The sequence below is a fragment of the Heteronotia binoei genome, chromosome 21, assembly GCF_032191835.1.
Source record: "Heteronotia binoei isolate CCM8104 ecotype False Entrance Well chromosome 21, APGP_CSIRO_Hbin_v1, whole genome shotgun sequence".
Lineage (NCBI taxonomy): Eukaryota > Metazoa > Chordata > Lepidosauria > Squamata > Gekkonidae > Heteronotia > Heteronotia binoei.
The window spans coordinates 125,073,883-125,100,624 of NC_083243.1; the positions used below are offsets into that span (position 1 = coordinate 125,073,883).

The following is a 26,742-nucleotide window of genomic DNA, read 5'->3' on the forward strand; positions in this document are numbered from 1 at the left end:
GTGCTGGATCCTGGAAGCAGAAGACCCCCACTTCCCTCAGGGGCTGTAGCATTCCTAGCCAAGAATGTGACTATGTTAGGACGACAGAGCAAACATTGTCCCAGCATGTGCCTTCCCACCTGATCCTTCAGAACTGAATATCTGTATGTATGCTTAGCCTAAGACCAATTCACTCTTTATTTTTTAAATGTTGATACATGTCTATTTAATTGCATATGTCCAAATCATAATTTATGACCATGAGAGCGTAACTCCATTTATGAATACAGAAACTTTTTGTACCTGAGTTCAAAAGATACACATTGAAATGTCCCCTAGAAAGTCTGTTTACTAGTTTCCTGGTAATTCCTTACCTAAAGTTCCAAAGGAGTAAGGGAAGAAATATAGTTAGTTAAAACAAGGAAGCTTTTTTCTGTAGCATATTGCCATGTTATGATATACTGAACTATTTGAAACCTTTCATATGCCTTCTGCATGAGCAGTTATGTATGCTGGCAACCAAATTCTCCTTTCTTGTGACCCATGTAGTCTTCTTCCCTTTCCAGAACAAACTGTTCTCATTAAATAAAATTACATTATGCTTTAAATTCTGCATTTCTGTCATATCTTAGACCTGAAAACCTATTTTATGCTAAACAGTGGTGTTTTATTTATGTCTCTAGAAAGTGAAGGACATTTGGGACTTTCACTACTATCTAAAATTGTTTGCCAATAAAAGGCAATGAGAGTCAATCATGTCTACCATCTAGAGAGCTTAACCTTTGACGGGGGGGGGGGGAGATCTATAGTTCATTAAAATGTGAGACATTTCTGCCAACTGTTGGATTTTTAAGGGCTTTGGAGATGATACCAAACATAAAAAACAAAAAAGCAAAATAAATAAATAAATAAATAGCCCTTTAAATAGGTCTCTGATGAGTTGTTCTTGGCATCTTTGGGTCTTGGAGGTAACACTTAACATTTCAAAACATTTTCTTGGATGCATTTCTAGTTCACCTTTTTCTAGTGCCAAGTCTTATGCTGCAAGGCATATACTTCTGACTGGCACAATAACTTTCCCTTCTTGTTGAACTGAGAACAGCTTTTATATGCACAGTAAATGAGGTTAATTTGAAACTTGTCTGTTAGTTTAAATTAGTCCAACCCCTCTCATATCTTCTATGGTCTTTGTGAAAATCCTGTTGAGGGACACAATTTTAATTATAATAGATCTCCCCCCCCCCCACTTTATTTAATTTTAAGGGCACAGCTGCTCTGAGCTTGGGGAACCTGAGAACTAAGTGGCATCCAATGTGCTCTCATCCCTCCCTGGTTGCCACTTAAACTGCTAGTAATAACAAATCCTTCAGGACATCAATAGAGTGGCTGTGTTGAATAATCGCAGGTTGTCAGGCGGTAGGCTTGCAGCAGCAGCTCCATTGCCTGTGACATCACTCCTGAAGCTCAAACCCTACTCGAAGCTGCCTTCATTAGTCAGTGTGTTCGTTTGTCTGCTTTTCCAGATCTACAGACCGACACACGCGGGAAGGCTGCTTGCAGAGGAAGGACTCTGGAAATCAGAAGCATCGGAAGAGACAGAAGAATAAAGAGGCAGAGTGAGAACGAGCATCGGAGAACAGAAGAGGCTTACAGTATGAAATTCATCTTGATTCAATACTTGCTGTCTCTTTTCTCTGTACTAGTTCTCAGCACCAGGTGAGTACACAGACCTCTCTGACTTGAAATTCTGTTTGGGAAGCAATTAAAAAGCATTTTTAAACCATTATTTTTCTTCCATCTGTTCCCATGCTTGTAAGTTCAGAAAGCATCTTTTCTTGAACGGATTTCAGAGTGCTCTCTCTCTCTCTCTCTCTCTCTCTCTTTGGTATCTGGTAATTTCCTAGTTAGTCTAGTCCATTCATTTCCTCAGCCTGTAACAGGAAAACTGCTTGTTCTGCAATGACCCAAAGGTTTTCTGATTATGCAAAACTGTTTCTTAAAGCCTTTTGATGTACAGTACAGCAATTTTTCAAGTGTCCTGGTGAAAATAAGGAAGCTATAAAAACAGGCATGGAGTATATTCTGGGATTTTTGTTCTTGCTAGTCTTATTAAAATCAGAGCCCTAAAGCATAGCCCTGCTTTTGTTGTAGTAGGAGTTGTGCAACTGAAAAATTACCTTCTTTGGTCCTCTTGGTTTGTGTTTGCAAAGAGTGTAAGGCTGAAATGGCAGCAGGATGTCTTGAAATTGTTTTGAAGTTCAATAATTATAGATGTTAAAATAAAATGCAAGAGGTTAGGTCATTCAGTCTTGCTTATCAGGTATTTGAATAAAAGATGTATTCCTCAGAAGGATGAAGAATGTTCAGCAGGCTGTTTTTGCATAAATCATGCCATGTGTAGTGAAGGGACAGCTCTGTCCCAGTGCCACATTTCACTCAGATGGAAAGTTATATTGTGTGTAAAGTAGGAGTTTGCTTTTGGTGCATGACTTTCAATTTCCTCATGCTTATAAACAAGGAACTGGCAACTTCCTGTTGTGTTGATCATTAACTATCTTGTAAACTTCTATGTCTCTGGAGAATATGACAATACGCACATAGCTGTTCAAGAGAAATGTCTGTTTTCTTATGCCAAGGGTTTCCTCCTCCCTGCTATATTTCTTCACAGATAGATTTGGAAGAGCTTTCCCTATCTTAAGTTTGAAGCACAGAGTCGTTGGAAAAGATTTGTCAGTAAATTGATGAGTGTTCAGATCTAATTCACCTGTACAAAAGTGTCTGACAGCTAGAGATGTATCCATGAAGAAAGGGTCACTGAAGTTTAGCAAAAGTAGGACTACAGATATTTCCTTCCCAAGTGATAAATGCCACAAAAAGTACTTCCTGGTTTGTGCTTTTAAAAAAGTATAACTATTCTGCTTTAATGTCATGAATTACTTCAGTGTTCTTTGATGGTCTGCGAAATTGCCATTGGAACAGAGTGCTGTGATTTCCTAATTATCTGAGAATCTGTTTTGATTTAGTAGGTAGTCCTGTGAAATTTCCCTGTCAATTCATATTGATAATCTGATGTTGTCTTAGAGTTCTGCATGCTTTGCTAAATGACACAGGAATTCAGCAAGAGCATAAAGATGGAAATGCAACTTGCCAAGATACAAGTTTGCATCTTAAATGAGCTTTAGACTGAAGTGCTTTTATGACTGAGTTGTTGGCTGCCAACTTATCTCCTGTTGTAAAAAGAAAGCAGGAAAAAAACACGAAAGGAATCATTTGCATTTTCCTTTTTTTTTAAAGAATAGACTTTATCCAAGAAATGAGAAAGTATATCAGTATAACCTAGGATTAGGTCCAAGAGATTTTTAAAGGAATATAACTTTAAAATGAATTCAGAAACCTTGTATGCAAGATAAACCATTATAGAAAATTGTTCACAGGCCCATTGTTCTGATTGAGTTTGACAGGTATATGATGAAACTGGGGGTGGGAATAGTTGGATCCCCCCCCTCCCATCAGTGTAATTTACAAACTTAAACTTAGTTACTGTAGATTTGAAGAAGGGGCCAGGGAGGAATGATGATGGAATATTTAACAGTGTTCACAGATGAACATTTAAGACTAGAGTCTTTTATTACAAGCCAGCACTACAGAGTACAGCTTTAAATCTACATTCCTACTGGAAACTGTTTTTATTTCAATTAATGTGAAGTTTACACTGGGGTTTTAATCTGCATTAGAAGCCATGTAGATCAAAGGGACTGTTTTCTTTGTATTTTCTTTGGACTTATGAATACTTGGAAAAGTGGGTGAAAAATGACAAGTAATGGAAATGTGTTGGGCAAGAAGCTTTGTTGGCACATTGGTTCATCAGGAATGCCCCAAAGTGCTTGGCTGTTGGGAGGAAGTATTAAGGTGGTATTGGGAACTAATTGGAAGTGGTCTTTAAAAAGGTGGTCATATTTGAAATAAAGCAATCAATGTAGGACATACAGAAGTTAAATATTTATACATATTGCATGTGGAATCCAAGTTGTTGGGTTTGTTTGTCTTTTAGCAAGATTATATTTGAGACAATCATCCTATGGACTCTATGCTAGTGATAAAAATCAGCACATATCAAGGGGCTTTCAACAGGACCCTAATGTGTATTGTGAGGATGGGGGAACATGCATTTAGTAATAGAATGGCTCATGAAACAGTATACATTGATTGCCCCATTGAATTTCAACATCTTCTTGAGCAGCCCACAATGCAACAGAGAGCCAGTTTGGTGTAGTGATTAAGTGTGTGGACTCTTATCTGGGAGAACCAGGTTTGATTCCCCACTCCTCCACTTGCAGCTGCTGGAATGGCCTTGGGTCAGCCATAGCTCTGGCAGAGTTGTCCTTGAAAGGGCAGCTGCTGTGAGAGCCCTCTCAGCCCCACCCACCTCACAGGGTGTCTGTTGTGGGGAAGGAAGATAAAGGAGATTGTGAGCCACTCTGAGAGGAGGGTGGGATATAAATCCAAATCTTCTTCGTCTTCTTCTACTTTAAGTCCCCAGCAAGTGTGCATGGTTAGCTTAAACCAATGATATTTTTCACCATAATTTGTCCCAGAAGAATGCTATTCATCTAGGACCTCTTTTTGCTAACATTTGGTTAATGTTCAGGCCAATTGTACAATCTGAGAAGGTTTGCAAAAAAGTTGCTGTAATGAAGATAGGAGTCTATTATCCTGTTGTGTGAAACTGGTGAGGTCAGGTGCATTCCAGCTATGGGTAGTGTGAGATTTTTTTTAATCGACTCGGCATGTACATAGAGCTATCTTCATTTGGTATGTTTGACATTAAAACAGGTAGAAATTCCACTTGACTGGGGAAAATGTGAACTTGAAAAAACTGGTGGCTCACATATACATTTTTGGATTTTTTTGACCCACCAGGCAGTAAGCCAAAATGGCACAGAGTGATTGTAATGTGATCAAGCTAAGGTATTGCTCATTTTCTATACAGAAGCAGTATTTTAATACATGCTTTTTTCTTTAAATCTTGCTTTGGTATTAATGTTAGCAAATGCTTCAGTATTGTGATCAAAAGAATTATTGTATCTTATCACTGCAATCCAATGCAGAGTAACTCAACCAACATTCATGGGCTTAGATGGGAATACTTCTGTGTAGAATGGCACTGTATGAGGAGCCTTGGTTGAATAGAAAAAGCCTTGTTCCCATTGAAGAAAGCTTTCTTGCTTATCAGAAGGGAGTTGTGGGATCCACTGGGTTCAGGGAACAATTATAGGTCATTCCAGTAAATCAGCATATCCTGGTGGCAGTGATTTTTCACAAATGTCACACAGATGCAAGCTTTTGGTGCATAGGCAAGAGCCAAGGGGTCTGGTTGCTTGGGTCTTAGCCTGTGGCATTGTGTGAGCTGTGCCAGCAAAACCAACATCACCACGGATGTCCTTTATAAAGTGTGCACTGAAACTGTCATGACTTGTGCATTTTTGTTTTAATTTGGATTTATGTCAGTTACTTTAAGTCCCCAGTATCAGAACCAGTACAATTCTGGAAGATCATAGACTTTGATTCCACCTAGATTACTGTGGACACAAGAAGGAAATGGGGGGTTTCATTGACACCTCCTTCTCATGGCAGCCCAGCACCTCTGAAATGCTGTTTCTGGGCAATGGGGGATCCCATGAATAGTTAGGAGGACCAGAGGACTCCCATTGGAGGGGGGTGGGTTTCAGCAATAATCACCACCCTCCACGCAGCCACTGGAAACAAGGCAAAATTCAAGCCAGAGCCTACAATCTACAAATCAGTTCAGCCACAATTTTGCCACAATATTTGATTACAGTATGATTTATGAACTTTATGCTTTACTTTAAGATGTAAAGTATCTTAAAGTAAGATATTTTGCCATCATTATAACTTTAACTGATATTTTAATCTATATTCTAATGTATACTTAATTTTATTGTTAAATGGTTTATGATGTTTTCAATTGGTTTTATACTACTTGTTACCTGCCCTGAGCCCACTTATGGGGAGGGTGAGTTAGAAATTGAAGATGATAAATAAATAAAAATAATGATGACTACTATTGTGATAAGGATCTGCTTAATTTGCTTCATGCACTTTACTTCAGTGAATTGTTATGTCAGTACATACTACTTGATGCCTCATCATGGTTTCCTGAGTGCATTTAGAGTCTATAGATCTCTCAGAAAATAACTGCATATTTTGAGAGTCTTCATTAATTTTAGTCTCATTGAACACAAGAAATCTAGATAAGAGTAATCTTCTATGAATAGTAACTGGTTTAATTTAATATCAGAGATGGTTCCTCTAATCCACATGTTTTACAAATAGTAAACTTTTATGGATATATGGCAAAAGAGTATATTCTTGACTAGTTTAATTAATTGGAATTTGATTCCTACCTACCAAGAAATTATCTATATATTCCTGCCTACCAAGAAATTATCTATATTTTTTATTTAATTAAACCATGACTATGTACTGTGAAAGAGTAATTAAAAATGAATTTGCACATAAGATTTTTTGTTTGCTTTAAACATATGTGTTTTAACATATGCCAGGAAGTTACTATTAGCAGCAGTATAAATTTGAAAATCCTCTGGCTTGCCAAATGTTCTCTTATTTGGATTGTCAGGGTTAAGCTAGCAATTTTGGCGGGGTGGGATTTTTGCCAAAAAGCCCATTTAGATTCTTCAAATGTTCACCTTGTTGATCCTGTGCAGTGTCATCATTTCTTTTTGTTGCCACTTTTGTGGCTGAAGAATGGGGAAAGGCAAAGCCAATATGTTGCAAAGATTGACAAAGACTGACTAACAAATTGGCTATCAGATTTCCTAATACATTTTGAACATCTATGTTCTTCCTTCTAAAGGGAAATTACTCAGCATCTAGTCAGTAATGGAATGGTTAAAACTGACTCTCCAGAATAATTCAGTCTCTACTCTGACAAAACTGCTCCTTAATAGTTACATGGAGAAGCTGAAATGTGTATGTGTTAAATGCTAATTAATATTTGGCAAGAAGAGAAGGTGTTTAATATATTACTAAAATTATCTGTGGAAAATAATTCCCAGTTTTAGCTCAAATCTAGAAAATCCAGTATTCCTATGGTTTTCTTTTGTTAATACATTTTAGCCTGCCTGCTGCAAGCCCACGTGGCAATTGCGGTGAACAGCCACTTTTGCCTTCCCTGGAAGGAGGGAGAGGTAGCTGTTGGGGAGCAAATGCATGCACTTGTCAGGTGGGGGCAGAGCTGATGTTGTTATATATATGCAGTGCAGGCTTTGGATGGTCACCCCTAGGAGGGGCAGGGTAGAAATTCCCCCCCCTCACTGATCGGCTTGGGGGGGCCTGTTTTTGCTACCCTGTACTGTTGGCAGTGGCACTAGAATAACTGGATGGGTATGGCTGTTTAACTACATCAAGTCACTTAGCAGGATAGTGCAAGGAATAGGATAAGTGGTTAGGTGAGTACCACATGGCACCCCCATTTAGGGGGGAAGAAGGGTCTGTCAGGCTCTGCCTTTGGGTTGTGCAGTCCAGGGCAGGGAATTGGGGGCTGCTCTGGATATGTCCAGTTCTTAAGTTGTGTAGCTTGGAGGTCTGGAGTGTCACAATGGTAACACTCTTGCTTAAACTGCCAGGGTTGGCTCAGCCCTGGGGCACATGGCTTGCCCCTGTGGCAAGGAGTGGTCTGGGATAAGCCCAGGCCTTGACCCATTCCACACTGTAGTTTCTCTTTGCAGCTGACTTTGTAAATAGTTGATAAAGTGGCCCTTAGTAATGCCAATCTGTGTCTGTCTCTTTCTTCTAATTTGGTGGTGGTGGTGGTGGTGGTGGGGAAATGGATACATAATAAAGCAAAGTTCTCAACAAGTTGTAATGACTTTATACCACACATAATATACGTTGGTCTGTACACTGATCTGAAAAACACAAATAAGATACAGCTAAGAATGCTGTTGAAATTTGTCTCATCTAAATCTCTTGCCAGATTTTGTGTGTCTGGCTTATTTATTTATTCCATTTTTATCCTGCCCTCACCATAAGCAAGTTCAAGATGGGTTACAAAATCACAGAAAAACCATGATAAATAACAGTAGAAATGTAACAATAAAATTAACATTAAAATTAACTATGAAACAAACCAGAGTGAGCTTGCCTTAATAACAAGCTCAAATGAAGAGATTTAGAGTGGTGCAGCTGGGTAGCCCACAAGATTTAAAGAATTAGCATTATCAGCAGAGGGGAGCCAAGATGGATTTGGACATCTGGTGCCACAACAGAAATCCTAGTGGAACAGCTCTGTTTTACAGGGCCCATGCAATTGTAGCAAATCCTGCAGGGCCCTGATCTCAAATGAAGTGCCTGTTCCTGATATGTGCATTATAATGCATAAGCAGGGATAGTTTTGTAGAAAAATAGGTGGTGAAGCTCATTAACATAAATCATTAGCATATGCCACCCCCCCCCACCAGCCAAAAGCAACCTGACTCAAGAAAGGAGAGCCTCGGTTGAGCAAGGCTTGCTTGGGCTGGCTAGAGATCCAGCCAGCCAAGTAGGCCTCACTCGCCTCGGGCTCTCCTTGACTGCCCTCCCCCAGTCAAAAAGCCAGCAAGCCACCCACTGCCCACAATCATATAAGAAGTGGAGAAAGGGTCGTGTGGGCTTCTGGGGATGTGGCAAAGCACCTTGTGAGGAACCTGGTCAGAGGCTTTACTCGGGAGGCGACCACTTTAAAATTTCTCCCCAGTCACCTTCCCTCAGTAACATTCCCAGAAATCCTGTCAGAACTATTAATAATTGGCACCAGACAATTTTAAAGTCAAAAACCACAAAATATTTATTAGGTAACAAAAGGCAAGGAAGAGGGATGAAATAATATTGATTATTACTGTTAAATATTCACAAAGTGAATCAGTTGGCAGGCAGATGGCTGGCAGAATAAATCAATTACAGAGAATAGAGACTTATCAGGCTGAGGTAAGATATAACACTACTTTGGCAGAAGATCTTTTAAAATAACAAACAGGCAGGCTTCAGAATCCCATTAGATTCAACTTCACACAGGCTGTCTGTGCCTTCTGGGCACTCAGAATGCTGTTTCTTCTAAAGTTTAACTCTAACTTTGGCAGTACCATATCATAAAAATAACATAAAATATATATCATAAAAACTTCAACCACTCTTCCACACACACATAGAGAACACCTGACTGGTGTAAGTGTTTTCCTTCACAGACCCTTTCACACTAGCTATCTTCCAGGACTTGCACCCCTCAATACCGATGCGTCTCAGCCCCACAGCTAGTCCTCTGGTCTGAGTCTTGGGTAGCCCTGCTGACCATCAGAATTCAGTTCTCCCCAGTGTGTATTTGTGTGATCTAGTTTGTACTTGGAGATTGCCTGATGCGCTGGCAAAATCTCACTGAAAGAGTTGCAAACTGCTTGAAAACTCCCTCTTCCAGGCAGAGTCCACTCAGCTCTGTCTCCCATAAGGAGCTCAGTCACTCTGCCCGCTCTTAGCCCCTCGTCCAGTTGGTTTTACAACTGCCCGGCCTAAGCCCACCATCTTCACTTCAGACTGGTAAACTGAAGACTTCTCTCGAAGACTCCCTGGCTCAGACTAAAATCCGGAGGTGTTTTTCTCTTAAGCAAACCTCATGTGGATACTCTTTCATTGCTCGGGCAACATTCCAGCCAATCTCTACAAGCCTGTCCCTCAGCTACTCAGGCTAAGTGGTTCCTGAGTCCGTCACACACCTGGTGGCTGGCTGGCTGCCTGCTGTCCTAATCCAGGCATTGTTATGTAGCTGTGCCTACTATTCAATGGACAAGGTAGGTGGGGAGGAGGGGGAGTGTCGGAAAGGTTCAGGAGCTGCACTTCTGTGAGCTCCTGCTGAATTCAAGGCCTGTGCATTAGGAATCTTCCTTTTTTAATTTCCAAATTTGATCACAGAACTGTGTATGTGCAGTTTCCCACATCTTTCATTTTCTTGTTGTATTGACTTCTTCCCCCTGATGTGCAGGTGCACTGTGATGAAATTCAGCAGCAGATCATTCTGGATGTAAATTGTACACTCATTCATATCAAGATAGTTTCAGAGGGTAGCTGTATCAGTTTGCAATGGAACAGCTAGATTCAAACTAATAACACCTTATAAACCAACAAGAGTTTCATATTATACCCTTTTGAGAGTCAGAGTTTTGATGAAGTATCTGACAAAGGCAGTTTTGACTCTTGAAAGCTTATGCACAAAAATCTTGTTGATCTCTAAGGTGCTACTAGGTTTGCATCTGGCACATTCATATCAAGATTGTTATTTATGCTTCATTTTACCAATGTGTGCGTGCATAACTAAAACACTGTACAAAAATAATATTTATAAAAACTTATATGCAAATAATCAAGAACACTTTAAAAACACATGCACATCAGTAAGACAGAGGTAAAGATAATACAAATTAATTGAATAAGTGAAATATTTAGCAAACAAACAATATTTAAATTAGAATTTCAAATTGAAGTAAAATTAAAGAGAAGTGAAATGTATCATAGAGTAAATTCTGGAACAATGTAAAATAGGAGATACTACTCATCACTAGATTCATTTATTGAAGCTAAGGGAAAGTCCAGACATGTTCTGGTCAGTGTTTGGATTGTGGGGGGACTACACAGGGACCCATATCTCACTCTGCGCTCAATGTGAGAAAAGTAGAATATCAGAGTTGTAAATAAAAACTTACCTTTACTGTGCTTCATAGCATTTGCTCTGTTTACACACTTAGTAGGGCTCACCCGTGTTCAACCAATTGTAAGATCAATAATTTGTTAATAATTTCTCAATGTATAGATATACAAGATAATGAAGTTCAGTCATTCCCAAGGCTTTATTCATTCTTATACTGTGACTCAAAGTAGTTATATATATGCTGATGGAGATTATATGCACAGCTGCAGTTTGCCTTTGGTTTTTGATGGCACAGCTCTGACAGCCAATGAGGCAAACTGCTTTTCTAAACCCAACAGCAGCTTGCCTCTTTAGCAGTGGGAGCTTCTGCAGCAACTACTTCACTGAAAACATTCATGGTTACCCACACACACCTAGGTAGCTTTAAGGAAACAGAATTCCTTCAATTAATCCTTTACTAGGGGTCAGTATAATAACTATCTTCCACTACATTTGATATAAATTAGAGTCCTTCTGCCAAGTCTTCCACCAACAGACAAAAGTTCTTCAAACCTCTATCCATCATAAGAAAACTTTCTCAGGTGGAGTAAGACTTATAGCCAAACCACACATTTTGTAAAACCAGTAGCTCTATTCTCAACTCAGATTTAGGCCAAATTCCACCCCCCAGGCCATTTTAGCTCATCAAAATGGCATTGGGGAATCCAGAAAACCCCTCCTCCATGTGGCAATCCCAAGCTAAATTTGGCCCACACACATTAATAATGACCTTCCCTGCAGCTTCTGTATGGTTGAGGATAAAAAGAGTCTGATCCTGGACCTGTCATAAAAAAAAAAAACCTTTTATATTGTTTGGTCCATAGTAAATAGGACCATAGTAAATAGAGACATATCTCAGTTCTAAGGATTTGGAAGTGTATAATGAGTAAAATGAACTATGATAATATTTCCCACAACAAGACTTTTAAGAGCTGTGCACATTGTACTATTCTTATATATCAACAAAACCCAGAATGTTAACTGGGACCTGTATTATCTACACTGGCTTTCAGGATGTTTCACAGTTTAATTAAATGTTCTGATTTTCAGTTTGAAAGCTCTAATCAGATCAGTTTAAAATCACCCAACGGATTGCCTCTATCTGTATGTTTATGCCTCTACTATAAATTCATCAGAAAAATCTCATATTATCATAGGTACCACTCTAGTAGGGATCCATGCAAAGGCATGCTTCACAGCTAATCATAAATTCTCTATTCTTTGTCAAGCCCCCTCATTATGAGTCTTCTGGTGACTTTTAAAAGCCCATTTGTTTCAGAAAGCCTTTAATAAGAAGTTATGATCATCATGGATTTCTTTGATCTAGTATATTGATTGTGATGATTTTATGCATTTTTATATTGTATTTTATTTTATTTTTGTAAATCGTTTGCTTTTTCATGGAAAGGCAGCATGAAATTAATTTAAATTAATAAATTAGCAAATGAAACCTACTTTAAAGTTCTCAGATTTGTGTGATAACAAACATTTCCTCACAAAAGTGTAAAATACGGCATTGTCTAAAAATATAGAATTCTGGGTTCAGCAACAGCCAAGTAATCCTACAAAAACCCCCACCAGTCTTAACAAAAAGAATGTTTTAATACCCAAATTCAATTAATGGGTATAGCAATACTAGGGCAGTTAAGTGGGAAACCCTTCCCAGACCTTGTATTAGTTAACAGCCAGGAGATTCATTATGACATAGTATTTTTAATGGAATCATGTAAGGACTATCTTAAATTGCTGCTACTATAAAATACTTAGTAATTCAGTTCACAGGAACAAATCCCATGTTAGTAACTTGGGACAGGGATTACAATAAATGTCTCTGACTATAAAGGCTCAAATTTGACATTTTTTTTTTAAGTATTCTTTAAACTCAAGGGTAGCTTACACCAAAATACCATCTTTTTATTGAAAATAAAGCAAAGTAACTCAGGTGAGCCCAATCTCATCAGTTATTGGAAGAAGGGATGGGACTGAATCAGGGAAATGGTGGTTTGTCCAGTATCCTCGCCAAGAAAACCCCATGGACAGTAACAAAAGGCTAAAAGATATGGTGCTGGAAGATGAGTCCCTCAGGTCAGAAGGTGCTCAATATGCTACTGGGGAAGAGCGGAGAGCAAGTCCAAGTAACCACAGAAAGAGTGAAGTGGCTGGGCCAAAGCCGAAAGGACGCTCAGCTGTGGATGTGTCAATTGGTGAAACAACAGTCCGATGCTGCAAAGAACAATACTGCATTGGAACATGGAATGTAAGATCTATGAATGTAAGATCTATGAATCAAGATAAGCTGGATGTAGTCAAACAAGAGATGGTAAGATAGAACATTGACATCTTGGGAATCAGTGAACTAAAATGGATGGGAATGGGTGAATTTAACTCAGAGGATCACTACATCTATTATTGTGGCCAAGAATCCCGTTGAAGAAATGGTGTGGCCTTTATAGTTAACAAGAGAGTGAGGAAGGCAGTAATGGGATACAATCTCAAAAATGACAGAATGATCTTGGTCCGTATCCAAGGCAAACCATTCAATATCACAGTAATCCAAGTCTAAGCCCCAACCACTAATGCAGAAGAGGCTGATGTGGACCAGTTCTATGAAGATCTACAACACCTTCTAGAATTACCACAAAAAAAGATGATGATGATGATGATGATGATGATGATGATAATAATAATAATAATAATAATAATAATAATAATAATAATAATAATAATAATAATAATAATAATAATAATAATAATTATTATTATTATTATTATTATTATTATTATTATTATTATTATTATTATTATTATTATTATTTACACCCCACCCTCCCCACCGGGGCAGGCTCAGGGCGGCAGATGTCCTCCTCATCATAGGGGACTAGAATGCCAAAGTAGGAAGTCAAAAGGTAACCAGAACAACTGACAGGTTTGGCCTTGGAGAACAAAATTAAGCCAGGCAAAGGCTAATCGAGTTCTGTCAAGAGAACAAGCTGGTCATAGCGAACACCCTCTTCCAACAACCTAAAAGGTGACTCTATGCATGGACATCACCTGATGGGCAACACAGAAATCAGATTGATTATATACTCTGCAGTCAAAAATGGAGAAGCTCCTTAAAGTCAGCAAAAACAAGACCTGGAGCTGACTGCGGCTCAGATCATGAGCTACTCATTGCAAAATCCAGGCTTAAACTGAAGAAAACTGGGGAAACCATTAGGCCATTCAGGTTTGACCTTGATCACATACCTTATGAATATACAGTGGAGGTGAAGAATAGGTTTAAGGAACTAGAGTTGATAGAGTGCCTGAAGAACTATGGACGAAGGTTCGTGACATTGTACAGAAGGCAGCAATAAGCACTATCTCGAAGAAAAAGAAATGCAAGAAAGCAAAGTGGCTGTCTGATCAGGCTTTACAAATAGCTGAGGAAAGAAGGAAAGTGAAAGGCAAAGGTGAAAAGGAAAAATTCACCAAAATGAATGCAGATTTCCAGAGAACAGCAAGGAGAGATAAGGAGGCATTCCTGAAGCAATAGAGGAATGCAAAGCAATAGAGAAAAATAATAGAATGGGAAGGACAAGAGATCTCTTCAAGAAAACTGGAGAAATCAAGAGAACGATTTGTGCACAGATGGCCATGATAAAGGACAAAAAGGGTAGGGACCTAACAGAAGCAGAAGAGATCAGGAACAGGTGGCAAGAATACACAGAAGAATTATACAAGAAGGATCTCAATGTCTTTGACAACCATGACAATGAAATCGCTGACCTTGAGCCAGACATCCTGGAGTGTGAAGTCGAATGGGCCTTAGAAAACATTGCTAACAACAAAGCAAGCAGAGATGACGGTATTCCAGTTGAGCTATTCAAAGTCCTAAAAGATGATGCTGTTAAAGTGATGCACACATTATGTCAACAAATTTGGAAAATGCAACAGTGGCCACAGGATTGGAAAAAATCAGTTTATATTCCAATCCCAAAGAAGGGTAATGCCAAAGAATGTTCAAACTATTGCACTATTGCATTCATTTCACATGCCAGCAAGATCATGTTAAAGATCCTAGAAGCTAGGCTTCAGCAGTATGTAGATCGGGAACTAACAGAAGTTCAAGCTGGGTTTTGGAGAGGTAGAGGAACTAAAGATCAAATTGCCAACATTCAATGGGTTATGGAGAAAGCACGGGAGTTTCTGTTTCATTAACTACGCTAAAGCCTTTGATTGTGTGGATCACAACAAACTGTGGCAAGTCCTTAAAGAGATGGGAGTTCCAGACCTCCTCACATGTCTCCTGAGAAACCTGTATAAGGGTCAAGAAGCAACTGTCAGAACGGGATATGGAACAACTGATTGGTTTAGAATAGGAAAAGGAGTTCGACAAGGATGTATATTGTCATCCTGCTTATTTAATTTATATGCAGAGTACATCATGTGGAATGCTGGCCTGGATGAAGCACAAGCCAGAATTAAGATTGCCAGGAAAAACATCAACAACCTCAGATATGCAGATGACACCACTCTAATGGCAGAAAGTGAGGAAGACCTAAAGAACCTGTTGTTGAGGGTGAAAGAGGAGAGTGCAAGAGTAGGCTTGAAACTCAACATAAAAAAACCCTAAGATCATAGCAGCCGGCCCCATCACACCTTGGCAAATAGAAGGGGAAGACATGGAAGTAGTGACAGATTTCACATTTCTGTGATCCAATATCACTGCAGATGGTGACTGTAGCCATGAAATTAAAAGACATTTGCTCCTTGGGACGACAGCTATGGCGAACCTGGGCAGTATAGTACAAAGTAGAAGGTTCGGCCCCTTCCCAGCCGAGCCTGCTCGCAGGCCATAGGCTGGGGGCCGTCTTTGCTCCTCCGGAAGGAAGGAGGGGCAGAAGGATCACCCGACATACGGGTGTTTTGGCTGGGCGCGGAGGCGGGGCTATTTAAGCCCCGGCTCCCGCCTCAGCACGCAGTTCGTTTTGGCTCTCTGGTTGGAGAGCCACGTGCGGGCATCGTGGATCGGAAGACGAGGCCTGAGTCGTCAGGGGACTGTACCTTGGCCAGCGAAGTCGGAGCGCGAGCGGCGGCTACAGCGCTGGCTGGGTGAAACGCGGAGCGCGAGCGGCGGCTGCAGAGCTGGCTGGATGAGACGCGTGCGGCTGCTGGGACGCTTGAGGCGGCGGTTTGCGCAAGCGGGAGTCGGGCGGCCCTTTCGTTGGGTGAAGGGGCGGCCCGGGGGGGTTGCTGGCGGCTGGTGACAGCGGCGGCATTCTATAGGTTGGGAGGCCACAGAAGGCAAGCGCTAGCGGCGGCCATTTCGTCGGCGCTGGGGCCCTTTGCTCATTCAGGGGCTAATTTAGTGAGCATTAGCTGTGGGAGACGAGCGCTGGCCTCCTGTTTCTTCGCCCCTCGGTACCGGGCTTAGAGCGCAGCGGCCCTTCTAAGGGCGGTGCGCACGCGGCGGCCGTTTTAGGGCATCCAAAAGGGTGATCAACATATGGAATTTACTGCCACAGGATGTGGTGGCGGCCGCGGGTATGGCCACTGTTCAGAGGGGTTTAGATAGAGCACAGGCCCATTGGTGGCTATTGGCCACAGTGTAGGTGTGTGTATGAAATCTTTTGCCACTGGGTGACACAGAGTGTTGGACTTGTTGGGCCGTTGGCCTGAACCAACAGGGCTTCTCTTATGTTCTTCTGTGACACAGAGTGTTGGACTGGATGGGCCATTGGCCTGATCTAACATGGCTTCTCTTATGTTCTTCTGTGACACAGAGTGTTGGACTGGATGGGCCATTGGCCTGATCTAACATGGCTTCTCTTATGTTCTTCTGTGACACAGAGTGTTGGACTGGATGGGCCATTGGCCTGATCTAACATGGCTTCTCTTATGTTCTTATGTGATGCAGAGTGTTGGACTGGATGGGCCACTGGCCTGATCCAACATTGCTTTTCTTATGTTCTTCTGTGACACAGAGTGTTGGACTTGATGGGCCGTTGGCCTGAACCAACAGGGTTTCTCTTATGGTCTTCTGTGACACAGAGTGTTGGACTGGATGGGCCATTGGCCTGATCTAACATGGCTTCTCTTATGTTCTTCAGTGACACAGTGTGTTGGACTTGACGGGCCGTTGGCCTGAACCAACAGGGCTTCTCTTGTGTTCTTCTGTGACACAGAGTGTTGGACTGGATGGGCCATTGGCCTGATCTAACTTGGCTTCTCTTATGTTCTTCTGTACACAGAGTGTTGGACTTGATGGGCCGTTGGCCTGATCCAACACGGCTTCTCTTATGTTCTTATCCTGCCTTTGGGCGGCATTGGGAGCTCTCACCAGAATCATACCCTGGGGCCGAGGCTTGTGCGCGTGAGCTGCTAGTCGGTGCGGCGCGGGCCTCCCTTCTCAGAGCTGCCTGGTCGGGGCTGCAAGGAGCAGTTCGGGATGGCTCTGGCAGCGCTGGACAGCTTTAAATAGCTTTTAAGTAGCACATGAATGGCAAATCAGTTCTGTTAAGGAATGAGGGGAGCTTGGGCGGGGGTGCACGAGGTGAGACCGGGTGGCCCCCCCTCCCCTCTTTTTTCCTTCCCCCTCCCGGCGGGTCCAGATGGATAGGCTTTAAACTTCAGCTTGAGTCCATGGGAGTTGTTGCAGTCGGTGCGGTCAGTGCTGACCCTGGTGTAACTGGGGGTCTGATTCAGTATAAGGTAGCTTCATATTTTGTATGTTCAAGGTCTCCTTTGGAGCCAGTTTGGTGTAGTGGTCAAGGTGCGGACTATTATCATTTCACCTGAATTGCCCAGGTTAGGTGATCTTGTTAGATCATGGAAGTTAAACAGGGTCTGCTCAGGTCAATACTCGGATGGGAGACCACCGAGGAATACCGGAGCTGTTATGCAGAGGCTTGCAGTTAGGGTTGCTGGCCTCCAGGTATGTCCTGGAGACTTCCCACTTTGGGAGAGCCAGGTTTCATTCACTACTCCACTACTTGCACCTTTTGCATAGCTCTGGCAGGAGCTGGCCTGGATAGGGCGGCTGCCATGGGAGCCCTCTCTAGCCCCACCCACCTCGCGGGGTGCCTGTTGGGGGAGAGGGAGGTACTGGAGATTGTGAGCCGCTCTGGGACTCTCCGGAGTGGAGGGCGGATATGGGTCCTGTATCTTCCTCCTTTTGAAAGGGTAGCTTCTTTGTGAGCTCTCCCAGCCTACCCACGTTGCAGGGCGTCTGTTGTGGGAGGAGAGGATGGAGACGCCTCCTCCACCTGTATTAGGTCAAAGCCGTGGCCTTGGCGGCAGGCGCCCCATTGGGGAGGTGGTGGCAATCAGCAGCCCCTTGAAAAGGGGGCCCTGCCCCATTTGACTGAGGGTACTCAATTGATTAATGAGCAAGTGCCCATGTGCAGCTGATGGCCAGTATCTGCCCAAGGTGTTTCTCTTTGGGGTGTCTGAGCCCTGATCAAGGGTCTAGGGCCAATCTTCAGTGGTTAAAGACGGGTCTTGACCACGTAGTTAGGGTAAGAGCGCCAGGAAGGCAGGGTCTTAGGACCCCCTTTGGTACGCCGCCTGTACCCACATTGTGCGTATTTCCCCCGGGGGTGGTGCCTAATAAAGCGCCAGGGGAATATCGCCTCATTCTTCACCGGTCCTACCCCAGTGGGGTGTCGGTGACTTATGGAATTATGTTTGTTTGAAGTACACTTCCATTGACCAGCCGGTTTAGGGCTGTGTGGATGGTGGTGTTGGGGCAGCATTGGCAGTATGCCATTAGGCGGCATTTCGCCTCTTGCCGTGCATTCCTAGGATTATGAGTTCCTCAGGTTTTTTGTTTTGAGAACAAATCTACATGGATCGGGCCCTCCTGATGGGGTGCTCAGTCTCCTGAGCTGTATTCAAGCGCTTTGGCTCCTTGGTGGAGTGGCCGTTATAGGATAGGACTGGGTTTAATGACACGGCGCACCATCGGGGCGCCTGCCTCTTACGGTCCAGCAAGTACATGGTGATGTGCCTGGCTCTGATACATTTTCATGAGTTGGCCATCAAGCTGGGGGTATCTTTGGTATATGGGAATACTGAGGGGCCCAGTATGGTGCTTTTGTTTCTTAGGTATTGAGCTTGATACCCACCAGCGGCCATTTCGGCGGTCGGTGAAAGTGCTTGCTGACTTTAGGGGCCGGTTGGCTGCGTTTAGGGGGCAACGCAAGGTGTCGCTGCTTTAATTACAGTAGGTGGTTGGTCACCTTAACTTTGCATGAAAGTGGGGGCACCTGGCGGGGCCTCTTTTAGGTGTATTTGGGATGACAGGGGCACCTGCGTTAGACAGTGGGTTCAGTGCGGTCCCGCCAATTTGGAACTTTTTCCAATTCTAGTGGCAGTTTGGCTTTGGGGTGAGCTACTCGCCGACCGGTTTGGGGCTTGACTGCGGCTTTAACATGGCGGTAGTACATGTTAGCAACCCCTTGACCTCTAAGTCGTGTAGGTGACGAACACGGTTAGGTTATTTATACTTTACCTCTGGGGGAACACTTGGTTCATGGTAGGGCACGTACCCGGAGGCTGCAATGGGGCGGTGAACGCTCTACATTGCCAATAGCTGTGGTGCTTTCGGCAGCCCGCCCCGGAAGTTGACTCGCGGCCAACGTGATTCCTCCCGGATTTCTGGCAATTTGGGAAGCTGAAGCTGGTAGGCACTCCAGCTGGCGTTGGCACCTAGTACCAGAGGGGATCATAGTAGAGCGGCTTTCCTATTTAGGAGCCGCATGGGGCCGTGGTGTTGCAGGATTACTGGCCATTTTCGACGGCTCATATTAGGCAATCCTGCGTGTTGCAGAGAGAGAGGTTGGAGCCGAGGACTATTGGGGGCCAACTGGTGGTGTTGCCTTTATTGGTAAAGCCCATGGGTTGGCTGAGAAGACCTAATAGTAGAAGGGCATATGACAAAGCAGCGTCCCAATTCTGGGCATTTGGGAGCACCGCTGGTCCACATGTTAATTGGGTGGTCCTGTGGCACGGGTTATGCTGTTCCCCTTCGGGACCGCGCTGCTTCATGCGGCCTTGTTGATGGCTCGTTGGGCGCTATGTATTGGCTAGTTAGTTGTGCAGTCTAATTATTGACACTGATAGGCGAGCGCCCCAGGACGGGATGTCAACATTGGTTGGCCTGCGGAGGGTGGCAACCATTTGAGCCAGGGGCGTCCGTTGGTTGCCTAGTGGGCATTTTGGAGGGCGAAGGTTGTCATTCCCTCCTGGCCATGACTCGTTCTGACAATATTTTCTGTTTTTCCAGGTGCTGTGGCTCGTAGTCAGAGGCAGCGTGTTCTCATCTGCGCGCACAGCGGGGCGTTCCAGGCGGCCCCTCAAGCCATGCGGTCTCCAACAGGCACCCAGCTGGGTTTCAGCGACGGGGCAGTTGGGGAAGGGCTGGGTCGCTGGGGGCCGGGGTTGGCCGTAGTGCGGAGAGAGGCGGGGCACCTTCTCCGCACATCTGTGTCTTTCATTGGGGCGGTTTCAGGGGAACACCTATGGCCTAGCACCAAGTGTGCAGGTGGTCTGTATGAACAGCAGATGGGCTACACGGCTCAGTGCGGGGACTACAGATCACTGAACAGCCTCACCTGAGCGTATCTTTCCATGGGGGATTGACGCTAGCACAGGTGGTGAATGGCACGGGGCCTGGCCGCTCAGCAACAACCCGAACTGGGCGGGCTTGTGCTGGGGGCAGGGTGTTCGCCCTTTGGACAAGGCGGGGTCAGGGTGTGACCCCAGGGCTTGTCCTTCTTGGCTGGTCCTGGTATGGTCAGCTAGATCGCCATGAAAGACTTGGTGGTGTTCCCTTTCACCTGGGGGGATAGAGCGCACTAAGCGCAAGGACAATACGGCCGCGTAGAGATTGGGAGGGAACGACTTGGGGCGGCTGCGTGGGAAAGCTCCCTCCCAGCAGGTGTTGGCTGACCTCCGCGAAATTCAGCAGAGGTGGCCCAGGATCATTTTGGTCTGGTCGGCAATCTTGCCGCCATTTCGCCAGTCGACCTGTACCGGCCGGATGGTGTTCATTTATCTAATTTGGGTAACCGGGCCTTTGTGGACGAGATCCGGCAGGGGGTGCGGTTGGCTCTAGGCCACCCGGTGGGGCGCTAATGCCTAAGCAGAGGCTTGGCATTGGCGGTGGCTGGATTAGGTTTGGCCACAGGGTTTTCCAGGGGAGCACCTATGGCCTAGCACCTTTGGTGCGGTGGTCTGCAGGAACTGTAGATGGGCTAAACGGCTCAGTACGGTGATGCAGAACACAGGGAGCCTCACCTGGGTGGATCTTTCCATGGGGATTGTTCCAGCCCGGTTGGTGATGGCTAGAGGCCTGGCCGCTCAGTTACAACCCGATTACGGCGGGTTTGTGCTGGGGGCAGGGTGGCTCGCCCTTTGGACAAGGCGGGGTCCAGGTGTTGACCCCAGGGCTTGTCTGGTCTGTTTTCTCTCCCCCTGCCAGTTATATTTGTTAATTTTAATAAAGCGGCCCGGTTTTAAACCCAACAATTGTGTCTGCCTCTTCTTTCCGACTGGGGGGGCAAGGTTCGGCCCCTTCCCAGCCGAGCCTGCTCGCAGGCCATAGGCTGGGGGCCGTCTTTGCTCCTCCGGAAGGAAGGAGGGGCAGAAGGATCACCCGACATACGGGTGTTTTGGCTGGGCGCGGAGGCGGGGCTATTTAAGCCCCGGCTCCCGCCTCAGCACGCAGTTCGTTTTGGCTCTCTGCCCGCCCACCCTTCCCATTGGCAGTACAGGTGTATACCGGTCGCCTTTTGGGGCCAGGTAGGAATTTTTTCACCCCCGCACAATTGGCCTATGCGGGGGTGTTTTTCGCCTACCTTGTACTGCCTAGTAGGTTAGGTTTTGTTGTGTTCTAGTTTGGTCGCAGGCTGGATTAGGTTTGGCCACAGGGTTTTCCAGGGGAGCACCTATGGCCTAGCACCTTTGGTGCGGTGGTCTGCAGGAACCGTAGATGGGCTAAACGGCTCAGTACGGTGATGCAGAACACAGGGAGCCTCACCTGGGTGGATCTTTCCATGGGGATTGTTCCAGCCCGGTTGGTGATGGCTAGAGGCCTGGCTGCTCAGTTACAACCCGATTACGGCGGGTTTGTGCTGGGGGCAGGGTGGCTCGCCCTTTGGACAAGGCGGGGTCCAGGTGTTGACCCCAGGGCTTGTCTGGTCTGTTTTCTCTCCCCCTGCCAGTTATATTTGTTAATTTTAATAAAGCGGCCCGGTTTTAAACCCAACAATTGTGTCTGCCTCTTCTTTCCGACTGGGGGGGCAAACATCGCCCTGCCAACAAAAGTCTGTATAGTCAAAGTGATGGTATTCCCAGTAGTAATGTATGGCTGTGAGAGTTGGACCATAAGGAAGGCCGAGCACAGAAGAATAGATGCTTTTAAGTTGTGGTGCTGGAGAAGAATCTTGAGAGTCCCTTGGACTGCAAGAAAATCAAACCAGTCAGTCCTAAGGGAAATCAACCCAGACTGTTCCCTGGAAGGTCAGATGCTGAAGCTGAAGCTCAAATACTTTGGCCACCAAATGAGAAGGGAGCACTCACTGGAGAAGATCCTGATGCTAGGAAAGACAGAATGCAAAAGAAGAAGGGGATGGCAAAAGATGAGGTGGCTGGACAGTGTTACTGATATAACAAACACAAATTTGAGCAGACTTCGGAGGATGGTGGAAGACAGGAGGGCCTGGCATGACTTTGTCCATGGGGTCGCAAAGATTCAGACTCAACTGTGTGACTGAACAACAACAAATGGTTGCCCAAACTGGTTCATGGTTCATTTGGTTCAGGAGGCATAAAATTCACTGGGAGTCTTCAACAGCTCTCTTCCACCCAACCTCCAAATTTGGCAAATATTGAATTTTGATTGTTTCCCCAAGGCAGGTGCCTCCAGAAAAGCTCGGCTTCAGCTCTCACAACTAACTCTTCTCTTTTTGTGCTGTAGAATGGGAGCTCTGTGATTAGCTCTCAGAACTGACAACCCAGCTACAGACAACTGTTGTGGGTGTTTCTAGGGCTCCCAGAAGTCTACCCCCTGGATTGCCTAGGAATTGATTGAATCAGCATCAGGTTATCTGGAAAAATGAATTGCAAAATGAACCAAACAAATCACCAATGGCTGAACCAGTTTGAAACAAACCACACATCAGCCCAGTTCATGCATGGATCATGATTTGTGGGTCAGTTTGTGCCCATCTTTAATAGAAAGCTAAGCAGGGTTTGCCTTGGCCAGTATTTGGAAAGGAGATCACTATGGAATACCATGGCTGTAATGCAGAGGCAGGCAATGGTAAACCACCTTTGAACACTGTTAACCTTGAAAACCCCACAGAGTCACCATAAATCAGCTGTGACTTGATGTTGGGGGGCAGGGGGAGCAAAGTAGATAGGAATATTCCTTTTTTTAAAACAACTGAAATTGAACTTTTAGTTTGCAACATTAAGTAGAATTTTGATTTTTGCTGCTCTCAGATAACATTTTTAATGTTCTGAATTTAATTTTATTTAACATTCAAAAATGCACCTCAATGTAACTGACATTTTTTTTGCCTCAATGTTTAATGTTTGGTAGTATATGTGCAATTCCTGTAGGATGTTAACTCTCCACCTTCATAATGATTGGCTAAATATTCAAAATTTCTAATGAGAAGAAATCTATACCATTATCCTGTAGACTTAATGATTGTATAACCCACCAACCTCAACCCACAATGTAACATCTTATCCCTAACTGATTAGATATTATTGGAAGAAAGCCATACCATTATATAAACTCATTGACTTCAATTGATCTTGGAAGGTATAGGATGGCACTGTCATGTTCATCTTTTTTCATCCTATGGCATTCCCTGATGCCTAAACGTCTGACATTCGTCATGCAACATGGAAAATATTTCTCTGTTTGATCTGTTTGATGTTGCCTTTGACCTTTAAAATAATTCTTTTCCCAAAAAAAACATGAGGACTAGAGGAGGAGGAGGAGGAAGAAGCATAACAGCAGCAGAACGTCAGAGCAGAGAGAAAGAGAAGCAGGAACAAGATCAAAGAATGGTGTGTGGCAGCAGCAAGAAGAATGTCAATTGTTTATTTTATGCACTTTTACCTGAATAAATCTCTTTGAATATAATGGAACTTACTTCTAAGTAGACATGTATAAAATTGCACTGTAATTGTGGCAATGAAAGAGAGCAAGTGAGCAAAGCAAATTACATCCAGAGACACACACTCACAGAGCTCTACGCCCAGCTAGACCAGAAAATCTGCCTTAATAAGAATAACATTTGGAAACAGACTTATGGATTACATATGTCTTGAATATATGCTTTGCCGATTATCTATCAAACATCTGTTATTTATTTATTACATTCTATTTACTAGGCCACCCTTCCCTGCAGGCAGGGCTCAAGCAGCTTACATCAGGAATGAATAGAATACACAGCAAAAAGTAAAACAACATTAAGATACATTTAAAAAGTCCATACATTAAAACAGTCCATTGCTAAATGGACTGTTTAAATGTATCTTAAGGTTGTTTTACTTTTTGCTGTGTAACCTATTCATTCCTGATGTAAGGAATTTACATTTACAAACAGCAAATACCTATGTTTCTTTCTGTGTTGCTCAGCTTTCTTTCTTGAAATTTCTAATGTTCAAAGTTTCCTAAATCAGTCATGTTTTCTTGAAAGTAAGTCCCATAAATTCAGTTGAACATACTGTCAAAAAAAGGTGGGTAGGGTTGCTGCCAATAACATTTAATCAGGGATAAGATGCTCCATTGTGGGTTGAGGTTGGTGGGTTATACAATCATTAAGTCTATAGGATAACTGCACCATTCATTTTCCTTTTAAATTCATTGCAATTCATTAAAATTTGCCCTTATATGTTACAGTCTGTTCCGACAGATCAATCAGACTTTGGTTGATTAATGTATCTATTAAACCAATTAAAGGTTACAACATTATTGCCTCTTCCCCTCAGGAAGGATTGTCCAATTCAGCATGCATGACTGGCCTGTTTTAAAGAACTTATGAAGAGCGTTGTGAGCAGGGATGCTAAGGCTTTCAAAGAAATATGATTGACAGTTGAACTTTCCATGAGCAAACTGTTTGTTGACACCTGACTCAGTGGGTTACATTCATGTTTTTCATGTATCACTGGATTACATTCATGTTTTTCATTAAAGCTGAAATTGCATTATATGTCCAGCAACTTTGTACTTGCATACTAGCTGCTTATTTAGGCTTATTTAGCCACACTGTTTCTGAGGGACTGATGCTCCCCGCAATCATAACTACAACTCCCAAGGAGCAGCATGAAAATGTGTATTCACAAAATGTTTCAGAAATATCTGTATCCCATTAAAATAGGCTTCCCAACCCCCCCGCCCTGCCGGGGGACCCCTGAATTAGCAGCCTTTTCCCCCAATCTCCCAAAATGTGGAAGCAGGGGGGGGGAAACGGCACGGCCTCCCTTCGCGAGGTGCATGCTGGGACTCATAGTCCTTGTGTCCTCTCCGGCTGCTACAGGCGTCTCCTCGGGGAGTCTGGCCGGCAGAGGGGGGGAGCTCCGCCCCCAAAGGACCATGTGCGTTTCTACCTCCAGAGGCTTCAGTCACTGATTGAAAGGCTTCCTCTTGGGATGGGGTGTCTGTGTTACTTTGAAGAAGTTGGCAGCAACTTGTGAGTGAAGAGGCCAATCCCCCTTCAGTGCTGCCAGAAATTGGGGGGGGGGGGAGCCTGCTGAGTACTTAATTATTCTCTATGTGGAGATCGATTCTCATAGGGTATAATGGGAATTGATCTGGAGGTTTTGGGGGCTCTGGGGGCACTGTTTTTTGAGGTAGAGGCACCAATTTTTCAGTATAGTATTTAGTGACTCTCCCCAAAGTATCCTCCAAGTTTCAAAATGATTGGACCATGGCGTCCAATTCTATGAGCCCCAAAAGAAGGTGCCCCTATCCTTCATTATTTCCTATGGAAGGAAGACATTTAAAAAGGTGTGCGGTCCCTTTAAATGTGATGGCCAGAACTCCCTTGGAGTTCAATTATGCTTGTCACACCCTTGTTCCTGGCTCCGCCCCGATGTATCCTGGCTCCACCCCCAAAGTCCCCAGATATTTCTTGAACTGGACTTGGCAACCCTCCATTAAAACCACCTGACCTAGTGGATATAATACGGCTAAGAGCTAAAGCCACTAACTCTCTTGGGACACCTCTTTCATTAGTGGGGCAAACATTTATCCATAAGAATATGCAGGATGTGTGGTACAGGGACTACAGTTTTCATAAGGCAGTATTAGAATGTGTGTGCATGTACTCACCCACATGCACATGTTTAAATAGTTCAAATACCACCAAACCACATTACAATTTGGACAGTTCTGACCACAACTGACAAGATGAACTAGTGGATGATACTGCTTTCAGATAAGAAGAAAAATGGTGTCTAGGTAGAAGCACATGTGCATTTATTGCAGCTATTTGTTGGATTAAGGTATAGAAGAAAGATGGCTAAAAATATGGTGACTGGATGTATCTATCCATCCAATCATAATAACATTAGACAGCAACTATTGTTGTTCTAGCATCTATATATAACAGAAATTGTTATTTTATTTCTGTTTGAATTTCCCTGGGAATAAAAGGCCTTATACTGAAAATGTTATTTACACCTCTGGCATATAACTCATTCCATACTTGTTTTGCTTTTATACAGTCCTGGAATAATTTCTTTCTTGGATGTAGAATGTATTGAATTTCCAAATACAATGGGTGATTTGATACACTTGGTAGAGTGTGTACAGGTGAAAGAAATGGGGGGAAATGTGCATGTTTGTATCTTGTGACTCAGACTTTTCAAATGAGTGTTGTTTTGTGCTTTGCACTAATTAACTGCAGTCATACCTAATCCTTTTCCCAGTACATTGCTCCTGTTCAGGAGTCAATTGATTGGATTCCTGATAAATATATGGACCATATCAATTCCTGTGATTT

General features: G+C 43.6%; 1 protein-coding gene across 3 annotated transcripts in view; it reads left to right on the forward strand.

Annotated features, from left to right (window-relative positions):
- The first annotated feature begins 1,266 nt into the window (after positions 1-1,266).
- The window catches only part of LUZP2 (leucine zipper protein 2), a 783,128-nt gene continuing 757,652 nt past the window's right edge, over positions 1,267-26,742 (forward strand). Inside the window, exon 1 of one of the 3 annotated variants that reach the window (XM_060262788.1) lies at positions 1,267-1,695. In XM_060262788.1, the coding sequence (XP_060118771.1) occupies positions 1,634-1,695 (62 nt within the window). In that variant the 5' untranslated portion in view covers positions 1,267-1,633. The remainder of the gene's footprint in view (positions 1,696-26,742) is intronic. The other 2 variants (XM_060262789.1, XM_060262787.1) reach the window with 2 other exon arrangements.